This window comes from Sphaeramia orbicularis, chromosome 5 (assembly GCF_902148855.1).
Source record: "Sphaeramia orbicularis chromosome 5, fSphaOr1.1, whole genome shotgun sequence".
In the NCBI taxonomy this organism is placed as follows: Eukaryota; Metazoa; Chordata; class Actinopteri; order Kurtiformes; family Apogonidae; genus Sphaeramia; species Sphaeramia orbicularis.
In genome coordinates this window covers 45,363,264-45,376,846 of record NC_043961.1, presented here as the reverse complement: position 1 = coordinate 45,376,846, position 13,583 = coordinate 45,363,264, and the positions used below count along the sequence as shown (strand labels likewise).

The 13,583-nt window shown below is 40.6% G+C and overlaps 1 protein-coding gene across 2 annotated transcripts in view; it reads left to right on the top strand.

Annotated features, from left to right (window-relative positions):
* The window catches only part of appl1 (adaptor protein, phosphotyrosine interaction, PH domain and leucine zipper containing 1), a 77,656-nt gene that overhangs the window by 43,038 nt on the left and 21,035 nt on the right, over positions 1-13,583 (top strand). For both annotated transcript variants that reach the window (XM_030135354.1, XM_030135355.1), the window contains exon 10: positions 6,009-6,170. In XM_030135354.1, coding sequence (XP_029991214.1) covers positions 6,009-6,170 — 162 coding nt within the window. The remainder of the gene's footprint in view (positions 1-6,008; positions 6,171-13,583) is intronic.

Sequence of the window (13,583 nt, the reverse complement as noted above, 5' to 3'; positions counted from 1 at the left end):
GTGTATATACTGTGTGTGTACTATGTGTATACTGTGTGTATATTGTGTTGCAGGGAGGCTACTGCATCCATTAATTTCTCTGTTGATTTGTTGTGTATGGATTTGTCCTGCATTTCTTTCAGTGTACAGACATGTGGGCTGTATTCTACCTTTGAATGTTTATTCAGTCTTCTGTTCTATCATATGCTTTGATTCTGTTCTTTCTATCTTGTAGAGTCACTGTGTGACTTCAGTTTTAAAGTAGCTGATGGTTTTACTTGCTTTAATTTATCCTTATTCAGGAAAGGAACATCATTTTACTCTTTGTGTATTTATATTTGTATGATATATATAGTCTATGGGAAACTGTAAGTTATCCAAGTATAAAAAATACATAGACTGAAAGGGTAAATGTAATCAAATGACTTGGAATACACAAGAAGTGAAGTTGCTTTATGTCGTAGTACATGGAGGTGTGGGGGAATACCAACAGAACTAATACAAATCCAATCATCATTCAGAAAAGGCCAATACCACTGGTCAAATAAAGGGAACACACACATCAGTTAATATCAAGTCAAAAGCTTTACAGTTTAGTGACTTAGTCCACTTTGAAACAACACCATTTATGTTCAAAATAAAAAATAATCTGTTGCCTGTTCATATTCAGTTTGTTTAAAATGTGTGTTTCTAATTTCAGAGGAAGCCATGTGTTCAAAAACCTTCTGTTGAACAAATATGAAGACATTTAGTCTGTGTGTTGGAGGAATGTTTGGAACAAGTTCAATCCTGAGTTTAAAGACTGTACAACGGTATTTATGTTTAAAAGAAATGTCAGTATATGAAGAATGTGAATGTTTATTTTTCCACAACTCAAACTATTAAATTGTTTAATTTTTAGCTTACCGGCCGACAGGCTGTAAGCTATTGTCATCCTGCGGCGTCTGGCGGTGTCGTCGGCGTCTGTCGTCCATTACAAAAATTTCAATCGTCTTCTTCTCTGAAACTACAATTCCGATTGACTTCAAACTTGGTATACAGCTTCTTTATGATCATGTCAACAAAAATTAGTGAAATTATTTGGATCCAGATCTGATTCTGGATTTGGTGCAACTTTGAAAAATTTCCCCATTATAAGAGATAGGAAGTGGATCGATGCAATAACTCAGTAAATATAAATGATATCAAGTTGAAATTTCTACAGTCCAGCCCTGATGGGGAGATGACCAAAACATAATGGCCACATGCTGATCAGGATCTTCTTCTGGATCCGGGAACTTACGGAAAATTTAACATGGGCTCTTATGGGGAAAAAATTTCAATCGTCTTCTTCTCCGCAACTACAGTTCTGGTTGACTTCAAACTTGGTATACAGCTTCTTTATGGTGATGTCAACACAAGGTATGGAAATTTTTTCGATCCGGATCTGATTCTGGATTTGGTGCGACTTTGAAAAAATGTTCCCATTATAAGAGATAGGAAGTGGATTGAATCAGTAAGCATCAATGATATCAAGTTAGAATTTGAATTTTTTACAGATCTGAATGGAATATGACCAAAACATGGGCTATTTCTGTAATATAATAAATACACATAACTGGGTGATAATAAATGGCATCTGGATACATTTCCCAAAGCTTTCAATTTGGCCGGTAAGCTACAGGGCCATTGGTCCTATTTTTAGGGGGCCAAGCCCGCGGGGACTGGGGGACGCGTATGCCAGCATACGCGTTCCACAGTTCCAGCGGTGCTTTGGAACCCTATTGTTTTTGTAATGTAAGGATTTTTATTCTTCCGTTGATAAAACTGTTACTGCAGCCTAAACCGTACATGGTACGGCGGTGCAATTTGAAGGATTGGTCCAGACCCCTGCAGGGACCTCAGGCGCAAAAATGCACATATATTCACAAGCAGGGGGCGCTATAATCAAGGATAACGCGTTTTGGTCTATAACTCCCACACCGTATTTTGCACATTCAAAAACCTTATATCCTCGGATTCCTTGAATACTACTGAATCACGTGGGCTAGGCCACGCCCACTTCTGCCAGAATTTTTTCCCCCGCAAAATCGCGAAAATTGAAAAACCTACTTTTTTGAACACCGACACTGGAGTTTGTCCGATCTGCATGAATTTTCGCACATACACTCTTCTCATGGACCTGATCCAAAGTTACCACAAGAATTTTGTTCAGTCGAAAAATGTGCAAATTATAAACAAACAAATTTCTGTAGCTAGCTAAAAAAATCCTAAGTGTTATGTATCTCAGTCATTGTAAAAGATATCAACACCAAATCTTAGATCCTTGGTTCACATATGATTGTGAGGGTATGAGCCGAATTTGGTGAATGTTGGCCACTAGGGGGCGCTGCAAATATTGAAAATTTATATCTCTGAAACGGCTGCACCGATTTCTACGAAATTTGGTGGGTATGATGAACGGCCTTTCCTGAGGCCATATCTTGAAGGTGGGTGTGGCTGAACAATGTGGGCATGGCTTATTACAAGTTAAACAACAAACATTTCCTACAGCTGAACTGTTCTGCTGAGGGCTGTGAAATTTCTATGGACCCTATAGAATAGGACACAGATCTACCAGAGCAAAAACTGTGGATGTACTCCACTAGGGGGCGCTATAAAAGACAAATCCGTGTTTTTTCCTCTAACTTCCACATTTTAAATGACACATTCATAAACTTTACATCTTTGTATTCCTTTGATAGAGATGAGTCTTCTGACAAAGGCCACGCCCACTTCCGCTGCATATTTTTCTTTCTAAGTCGCTACATATTGAAAACATACTTTTTCGAACTCCTACTAGGGTTTAAGACCCATTGGCTTCAAATTTTGCACATACAATCTCCAGAGGCTTCTGATCTAAAGTTATCACAATCAGCTTGCTGCTGTAAAAAATTTACTAGTTATGAACGAACAAATTTTTTTGCTAGCTAAAAAACAAATATTGTAACATATCTTTGTCAAAATAAATGCTATCAACATCAAACTTAATATACTTGTTTTAGAGGTCAACCAGAGGCACTGTACCAAATTTGATACAAATCGGACAATAGGGGGTGCTATAAACAGAGAAATATCAAGTCTCCAAAAAACTTGGTCCGATTCACACGAAATTCGGTGAGCATGATGTGGGGTCACTCCTGAGACCAGCTGTAAAGTTTGGTAATGATTGGTCAATGTGGGTGTAATTTATTACAACAAATCCCAGTCCTCACACATTCCTCCTTTTGCATTCCTAATGCATTGGTCCCATTCCAGTGAATGCAGGGAATCCGGCTCAAACTGTTCCTGCAGCCTAAAGCGTACATGGTAGAGCGCTGACATTTGGAGGGTTGGTCCAGACCCCTGCACGGAACTGAGACGCAAACAATTATATATGTCCAACAGCAGGGGGCGATATAACCAAGGTATATGCATTTTGGTCTATAACTCCCACACTGCATATTGCACATTAAAAAACCTCATATCCTCAGATTCCCTGAATAGGGTTGAATCACATGGGCATGGTCAGGAAGATTTGGGGGATGACTTTTTTTCCGGCAAAATTGTGAAAACTGGAAAACCTACTTTTTCAAACTCCTACTTGGGATTTGGTCCAATCTGCATGAATCTTGGCATGTACACTCTTCTTACAGACATGATACTAAGTTATCAAAATAATTTTGTTCGGTCAAAAATTGTGAAAATTATTGGTGAATAAATTTCTGTAGCTAGCTAAAAAAATGTTAACTACTACATATCTCAGACAAAATAAATGCTAGCAAAAACAAATTGTAGATACTTGGTTGACATGTGACCTTGAGGGTTTGAGCTGAATTTCACGAATGTTAGCCTCTATTGGGTGCTGCATTGGGCACTGTACCAAATTTGGTACAAATCGGACAATAGCGGGCGCTATGAACAGAGAAATATCAAGTCACCAAAAAACTTGGTCTGATTCACACGAAATTCGGTGAGTATGATGTGTGGTCACTCCTGAGACCAGCTGTAAAGTTTAGTAATGATTGATCAACGTGAGTGTAATCTATTACAACAAATCCCAGTCCCACACATTCCTCCTTCCACTCTACTGGTGCCTTTGTCCCATTCCAGTGAATACAGCGGCTCAGACGGTGGAATACTAACTACAACTGTAAACCCTTATGAACGGGGCCCAGCCTCCACCAGCTCAGCCCCAGACCGACGTCCTTCGGGGCCGACTTCCGTGGGCTCTGTGGGGCCTGGGGTCCGAGTGGGCGGGGAGGCTTGGCCCCCGTTCATAACTGCTCACAGTTCTAGTTTGTTGTTGCTATTGTTACTAAACTAAAGGCATTGGTATCTATTTTATTTCATTTTGTTTGGTGATGTGAATAGGGGGGGTCAGCAGAATAAGCTTAGGCTTCAACCTATTCCTTTACGGACTCTTTAGTTTTTCAAACATTGTATCTACATAAATGTATAATGCTTGAAATGTCTGAACAAACACAACTACACTGAACTGATGTAATGATTGAAAAATCATCTAAAATCATAATTTATGTAAAATTATTAAAATTCATGATCGCAAATGTTTAAATAATGACAATGGGTTTAGTTAATGTGATTCCATTGTATAATGGGCAGTGGAATAACTATTGGTTTTAATTTGTGGTGTCTGCTGACTGAGATGAGGGATCAGATTAAATAAATCCTGGATTTAGCCTGGTCTGTAGCAGGCTAGCTCCACAGAATAAATCTCCATGGTAACTTCCATCAAAACATATCCTGCTTTCCCCTATCCTGCTTTTGTGCAACCGGATCATGGATAAATTGAGCCATGATAACCAACATATCCCGACTTAATCCCTTATCCTAGTTTTGTGCAGTAGGCCCCTGGAGTATGAGCAGTATCACCGTGAGTTTCAAAGTACAGTAATCGAACACGGTTTTCATGATAATTAGAATTTAAATGGACGTACTAACCGTCGGGAATTTTACCGCAGTTTATCATTATTCCGGTAATCCCACATTAGTGTAACAGCATCAGAAACAGATTGCTCAGATATGAAGAGGGTGTGATCTTATACTCAGCTCTGTTTTCATTTCACAGACTTTGGTGTGATAATTGTGTGTAGCTCTATCGATATCTGTGCATGTTGTTACCGTTATGCATAATTAGTAACTAGCTGACATTGATATCAGTTCATACTGAATTATATAACTGAGTTATTATTATATAATTAGCCATTCTGTAAATTCCGCAATTTAGATATTACTGTTATACACAGCTATATGTATTTTTTAAATACTTGTCAAGTAGCTGACATTAAGTTATCATCACAAAACAGCAAAGTTTAGAAAAAAATGGTCATCCTCTCTTTATAATGCGACCTTTAGTTTTGTTCATCTTTGTCTTGTTCAGTGATTTTTTAGAGAAATATTACTTGTACAGTTGAATCTGCTTAGCGCTCCAAAGTTTGTTTCGTGAAATTATTTATTTATTATCAAATTATTCATTATTTATTATTAACTTATTCATTATTTATTGTAAATTATTTATAATTTATATTTTTATTTTTTTGTTTTATGAAATTATTTATTACATATGCTTATGCAATATACATATGCATATGTATATTGGTACAAGCTTCACCTAGTATCACCATGGTACCACAGATTGAACAACTCGTTTTAAGAGGGTACATGTAATCACTAAGAGTTTAAAATCAATCCTATAATTGATAGTTTCATTAGCCAGAGAAGATGCAAAATTGGCGTGATATTATTGTTTGGCAATTTTTAATGGAGATGTTTAACTTTTTAAATTTTATCTTTTGCAATGTTCCCGATCTGGATGAAATACGACCCACAGGCTATTTGTGTGTCAAAATAGAGGTCCAAGTTAAAGTAAGTCATGCTCAGAGTGGGTAACATTTCCAGACAGGTGGGACTTTTACATTCAGACTGGAGGAATGGAATAAAGTGACTTCAGATTTAGATTAATTCAACTAGAGAAAGTCTTAAGAGCATAAAAACTTTGAGTGTGTTTGCAGTGTGCGACGAGAGATGGAGGAGGAGGTGGGACATATGCAGCAGACCATCCAGCAGATGGAAAGTTCCTGTGACCCACTATATGCACCCTGTGACCCTGACCCTGGCCACTCACCTGTCTGTCGCAACCTGACCAGAAAACAGGGCTACCTGTACATCCGCAAGTAAGACACACATTCATGTCAACACTTTATTTATTTATTTAACCTTTATTTAATTATTTATTTATTTATGAAATGCAATTCTTTTGGAAATGTGAAAATTCTACTAAAAAAGTGAATCTTAACCCTTTGGAGTCTTTGGATGCACCTTCCTGTCCAAATCACAAACTGATTTAAGATGATGTATGAGCAGACCAGGGTCCTGCACTGGGTCGGGTACCTGCAAGAACATGTGGGGGTGGGTAAAAAAAGAAGATTTTTCGCAGGTACGGGCACGGGTAAAATCAAACGAAATGCGGGCGGGTAGCGGTAAAGGAAGTGAAAAAATAATCATGGATGAAAATAATTTGCAGTACATTGAATGATGATGCTCATCTGATCCAGTTTGGTTTATTTTGAAGTGAGCTTCACCTCTGTTTACTTCTGGCCAACGATGTCATTGAGCGGTGCAGACAGGTAGCCTGCACTGGTGGTGAAAAATAAAAGCACTGAAGAGGTTGTGACTCAGAGCCAGAGCATCACAATGGAGGATATAAAGGGAAAGATGGTCTGTGGAGAATCTTGAATATTGGACAATACATCCTCGAAGGCCAAGTCGGACATTTGGTACGCAGGTAGGCTGCCGCTGCGTAGAGGTTACTTCATACAGTCTGAAGGATGTTTTGTGTTCTGATTCAATCCAGGACACTTAGGGCCCGATCTACTAAGATCCCAATTTGCGTGTACTAATTTGCTTGCGCAATCTAGAATTTTGCGTGTGGGGTGTAGCCGTGGTTTGCGGGTGATTTACTCTGATTGCTTGCGCAAATTACAACAGGTGCAAAGTCTTGGAGACCACCCTATGAGGGTTTTGTGTGCGGTACTGGAGACAATACGCTGTAAAAACTGCTCTGGGATCCGCCAGCACGAATGGGAACAGTGCACTGAATGATCCAGGCGCACGGAAATGTGACGTTGGAGAAGTTTTGTCAAGGTATTGCATGACTCATTCATTTTTCAATTTAAAGGTGTGGGTGGGGGTGGGGTAGTTGGACTGAATGACTGTCAGGCGCACATAATTTTGTCACACTGTAGCCTAATGTCGGTGCGTATTTTTAATCACGATAATCAGGGGTGGAAAAGAGTCCCGTAAAGTGTGATGTGTGTGTGTGTGTGGGGGGGGGGGGTTCCGTCATTCCAAAACTGTTCACACTAGGGTGAAAAATGCGTTCTCTGCTTCCCGTTTCATCATTTCGATGTCTCCTAACCACTTCCATGTGTGCACAATTACGCATCCAACCCGTTTGCACCTCCCTTTGAGACGTGTTAAATATATACGCAGTTTCTATGAGCTAAATTGCTTTCGGGTTTGATAAATCACTTTGCGTGTGCTAAAAACAACATATTTACAATTTCTCCTCCCAGCACACGTAGAACTGCATGTAAACGCCCCATATTGCCAATTCATTGTGTCAAATGTGCTAACTGGATGCAGACACGCTATTTAGCACCTTTGAGAGACGCAACCCTTAGTGCACACAGTTAGTAAATCAGTTTGTAAATTTTTTTGCGTGTGCAGTGAGTTTGCACACGTTTTAATACACGCAAACCTTTAGTAGATCTGGATCTTAGTGACAATGTTCCCTTTGTAATTAGCGCACTGTTCTTTGACAAAATGTGTTGATGGAGACCAACATTTTTTCTTTTACTTTATTGTTGCATGTTTGGACTGTGTATTGCCACTTGGGTATTTTAAAAAATGTTTTTATTGCCAAGTACGTGCTTGCTCCTGTTTTTGAGCAACGTATATGTAACATATTAGAGATTTATCGATGCCGTACGTTTTAGCCAAAAATATAGCCCTTAAAAGTGAGTTACTGTGTAGACAATATGTTTAATCACAGGTCAGGTTGGGTTGTGGGTCTAATGTACACGGGTACGGGCAGGTGCAGAATGGACATGAAAAAAAATGCGGGTAGCGGGTCGGGTTGTGGTAATCAGCTTTGCGGGTATGGGCAGGTGTAGGTTTGGAAAAGTGGACCCATGCAGGACTCTAGAGCAGACCGAGCCTTGCTGAGTCTTCCTTTCAACTTGTGTGTAAAGAGCAGTCAAAGTGATACTGTGATACTGTGAAGTCAATGGTGTTGAAAGGACAAGTTAAATCAGACTTATGATACACGATAGAAACATAATTTTCTGCAATATTGTTATCACTTTGGTGCAGGAAGAGACTGCAAAAATGGGCTTCAAAGGGAAGTGCTTACATGAAAAAGAAAATATGTTACCACGTTTGGTGATAGTGAAGTGAACTACATCAACCAGTCAGATGTGTGGCATCTTGTGACACTTTATTGTTGTTACAAGTAGTCGTATTTAGTTTTCTCAGTTGTAAAAATGCTTCATTGAACATGTTTGTTCATCATATTGTGACATCAGATTGTTGTGGAAATAGTTGAATGTAGTTTTCCTAAAAAACACCTTAGGCATTGCCTGCATTGCTTTATTTGCTAAATGTGTAATTTTTTTTTACGTTTTCAATGTATGTTCATTGTAAGTTATCTATTTATTTTTATTTAACCTTTATTTAACCAGAAAAAAGGTCATTGAGATTAAAAAGCTCCTTTTCAAGAGTGTCCTAGCCAAGACAGCAGCAGCATAAGTTACACAAAATAGAAATCACAGCCATACAATAAATCTTACATACATCATACATCCACACTAAAAATATACATAAAACAATAAAAGTCAGTTCTAAAACCATACATTAATCACGAAACTAAGAACATACATATAAAACACCATCAATAATTTAAAAGGTACTAAAAGTATAACAACAATGTTCCTTAAAAGCATCTCAAAGCAAAACTTGATTCAATCAGTTAGAAAAACATCTACATCCGAATTTCTCCTTTTCCCATTAGTTTAGAATGACTTTGAATGTATTTACAGAGATCAGTTCCTTCAGTTTAGTCTCCTGTAAATTGCTCCAGGCAGTAGGAGCAGAAAATTTAAAGGTTTTCTTTCCTAGGTCTGTTCTGACTTTTGGCAGATAAAAGAATAACCTGTGTTGTAGTCTGTGTATAAAACGACCAGTCCATCCAACTCAAGCTTATAAAAGACAGTGACGAGTCCAAGATCTGAGGCCTGTAACAAACCAGTGCACCATGATAAACAGTATCAAGGGCATGTAAACACTGAGGAGATGCATTCAAATAAATAATATCCCCATAATCAAGCACAATCATAAGTGGCAGCAACAGGTCTCTACTTAGCCTCAAAAGTAAGGCAAGATTGTATCCTCAAATAAAAACCTAATTTTAGTCTCAGTCTCCTTAAAAGTTGCTGTATGTGAGAGGTGAAAGAGTGAGTCACTAATTAAAATACCTAGAAATCTGTACTCAGATACACGCTCAATTTGATGGCCATGAGAAGTGATGATTAAAGGAAGGTCCTGTAGCTTTGACTTGTTTTTTTTTTTTTTCCTTTATGGGCTCAGCTGGCTGACAGGCAGCTGTCTGTACTAGGGATGGGAAGATTATCCGATACGCATCGGTGCGCTGACACGCGCATGCACGATCCAAGTGCACCGGTAGAGAAGCTGCGAGTGAATGAAAAGTTTGGAATGATATCGCGATGCATCGGTTATTGTATGTTTGTAAAGATAAAATTTGATCCATTTAATGGAATATATTTTTACTTGCATTTAAAAGTGTTACTATTTATTTGGGTAAAGTTTTTCTTTCCAGACCAACGTTAATGTGCGCCGCGGATTCACAGATGTGTACACTGTACACTAACAGTCTGCGCTCCCTGGATGGACTGTGGCATTAGCACCGCGGATGAATACTGTAATGTCTGTACGTGAGTCTGACAGACTTAGAAGGGAGGAGACGACTTGTGGTTTCTGAACGTGTACTTTTTACTCTATGAACTGCATTGAATACTGCCGTACATACCAGAGATATTTCCTTAAACAGTGTCATACATTTCCAACAGTGCATCCCAGAATACCTTTTGCAGGTGTCTCTTAAAGTGACAGAACCTTTTTCTGTTTTCCCTTCATTACAAATACATTACATTAAAAAAAGATTCTGCAAGGGAGCAAGAAGTTGAGTGTTAGAAACATACAGATAAATGACTTTGGAAACAAAGTCCTAACTTTTTCACCTGACTGAATGTCAGACACATGTTCTGAAATTGAACTAGAGCCACTTTGTAAAAAGTCATGGTCTTAATAAATAAATAATCAAACTCATTGAATTGCACTGCATTTTTTTTTTTTACCAGATTAAATGTGTTCAATCAGAATGTGCTTAATTGCTTTGTGTCGTGATTTGGGTGTGAATCGTATCGCATCGTATCGTGAGATGCCATACACATATCTTTAATATATCGGATCGGACATGCCGTATTGAGATGCGTATCGTATCAGCCTTACAACTAAGATTCCCAACCCTAGTCTGTACCGACAAGGCAGCAGCCGACACCAACTGTACTCCCAGTCATCATTGCCCATTTTTCTGACACCTTTGCTTGTGTATCCTCTTTTATTTGGACATTTTACCAGGGAGTATCTCACACTACTTTTTTTTTTTTCCTACTTGTCTTGTCCTGCGTCCTAACAGCAGAATGGTAGTCTGGTTAGGCCCAAGCCGAGTAAAGCCGGCGCAGGGCCTATTGAGTCTGCAGTGGGTGCATGGGGACGAAATCGCCAGTGACGCAGTCGCCTTTCGCCACTGTCGCCACTCTCACAATTATTCACATTCACGGCACTGAGACAGACATGTGGGGGAGCTCGAGAGCTTTCAAATAAGGCCAAATATGTGGTTGCCAAAGAAACGGCTATATTGTTCTTGTGCTCAGATTCTTATTTTTCTCCTGCTCTTTGAGCTCAATTTTGACCCTCTGAACATTTACGAAAACTCACCAGTTTTTGCCTAAAATTCAGAAGTGCGAGAAATTGAATTTACATATAGGTTTCGTAGAGGTCGGTAAAGAAATGTTGCGGCAGCCCCCCCTTGAAAAGTGGAAATGAATTGTGCCAATGGGAGCTCGTCCTACATAAAGTTTGTCGTAGAGCCACGAAAATTGGTACACAGATTTATCATGAAAAGACAAACAAAAAATATTATTATGGCCACGCCCCTAAACCAACCCTTAGTCGGCCATATTGGATTGAAATTTCCAAAATGCTGAGTCAGCGTTTTCGCTGACGTTGTATTTTAACTATCTCCTACTAAGCCGTTTGGCTGAATGAGCTCAAAATCGGTGTACAGTATCTAGAGAAGTGGGACATCAAAAGTTATTCGAATTTTTTGAATCGGTGTCACCGTTTTTGTGCAACAAGGTTACACACTTTGCAAAGTTTTTTCGAAAATTTGCCATTACAAAAATTGCTTCAGCTCAGACATACAAACACCGATTTGGCTGAAATTTGACTCAGGCGTCTATCTCCCAGGCCTACACCCATTTATTGAAAGAAATTGAAATTTCGCACTGTAGCGCCCCCTGCAAATGTAATTTTACAAAAATGACATCAGGTCGGACATATGAACACCGATTTGGCTTAAATTTGACTCAGAATTCTGTCTCCCAGGCCTACACCTATTTGTCAAAAGAAACTGAAATTTTGCTCTACAGCGCCCCCAAACAAAAATTTTTTTTTTTTTTAGGCCTGAGCCGAGTAAAGCTGGCGCAGGGCCTATTGAGTCTGCAGTGGGCGCATGGGGACGAAATCGCCAGTGACGCGGTCGCCTTTCGCCACTGTCACCACTCTCACACATATTCACATTGACAGCACTGAGACCTTTCCGACGATGTACATGACATGTGCACAAATCGCATATTTACACCTGCTCTGAATGAATGGGAGTCAATGGGACACGCCCAGTCGGGGTCAGTCACGTGGGTGTAAGTGCACGACACGTGACATCTGACCCCACAGACATGTGGGGGACCTCGAGAGCTTTCAAATAAGGCCAAATACGTGGTTGCCACGGAAACGGCTATATTGTTCTTGCTCAGATTATTATTATTTTTATTTTTTATTTATTTTTAGGCCCGAGCCAAGTAAAGCCGGCGCAGGGCCTATTGAGTCTGCAGTGGGCGCATGGGGACAAAATCGCCAGTGACGCGGTCGCCTTTCGCCACTGTCACCACTCTCACACATATTCACGTTCACGGCACTGAGACCTTTCCGAAGATGTACATGACATGTGCACAAATCGCATATTTACACCTGCTCTGAATGAATGGGAGTCAATGGGCCACGCCCACTCGGGGTCAGTCACATGTGTGTAAGTGCATAACACGTGACATCTGACCCCACAGACATGCGGGGGAGCTCGAGAGCTTTCAAATAAGGCCAAATACGTGGTTGCCACGGAAACGGCTATATTGTTCTTGCTCAGATTATTATTATTAGGCCCGAGCTGAGTAAAGCTGGCGCAGGGCCTATTCAGGCCCAAGCCGAGTAAAGCCGGCGGAGGGCCTATTGAGTCTGCAGTGGGCGCATGGAGACAAAATCGCCAGTGACGTGGTCGCCTTTCGCCACTGTCGCCACACTCACACATATTCACATTCACGGCACTGAGACCTTTCTGAAGAGGTACATGACATGTGCACAAGTCGGATATTTACACCTGCTCAGAATGAATGGGAGTCAATGGGCCACGCCCAGTCGGGGTCAGTGACGTGGGTGTAAGTGCACGACACGTGACATCTGACCCCACAGACATGTGGGGGAGCTCGAGAGCTTTCAAATAAGGCCAAATATGTGGTCTCCATAGAAATGGCTATATATTCTTCTTGTTGCTCAGATTAGGCCCGAGCCGAGTAAAGCTGGCGCAGGGCCTATTCAGTCTGCAGTGGGCGCATAGGGACAAAATCGCCAGTGACGCGGTCGCCTTTTGCCACTGTTGCCACTCTCACACATATTCACATTCACGGCACTGAGACCTTTCCGACGATGTACATGACGTGCACAAATCGCATATTTACACCTGCTCAGAATCAATGGGAGTCAATGGGACACTCCCAGTCGCAGTCAGTCATGTGGGTGTAAATGCACGACACATGACATCTGACCCCACAGACATGTGGGGGACCTCAACAGCTTTCAAATAAGACCAAATATGTGGTTGCCATAGAAACGGCTATATTGTTCTTGCTCAGATTCTTATTAGGCCCGAGCCGAGTAAAGCCGGCGCAGGGCCTATTGAGTCTGCAGTGGGCGCATGGGGACGAAATCGCCAGTGACGCGGTCGCCTTTCGCCACTGTCGCCACTCTCACACATATTCACATTCACGGCACTGAGACCTTTCCGAAGATGTACACGACATGTGCACAAATTGCATATTTACACCTGCTCTGAATGAATGGGAATCAAAGGGACACGCCCACTCGGGGTCAGTCACGTGTGTGTAAGTGCACGACAC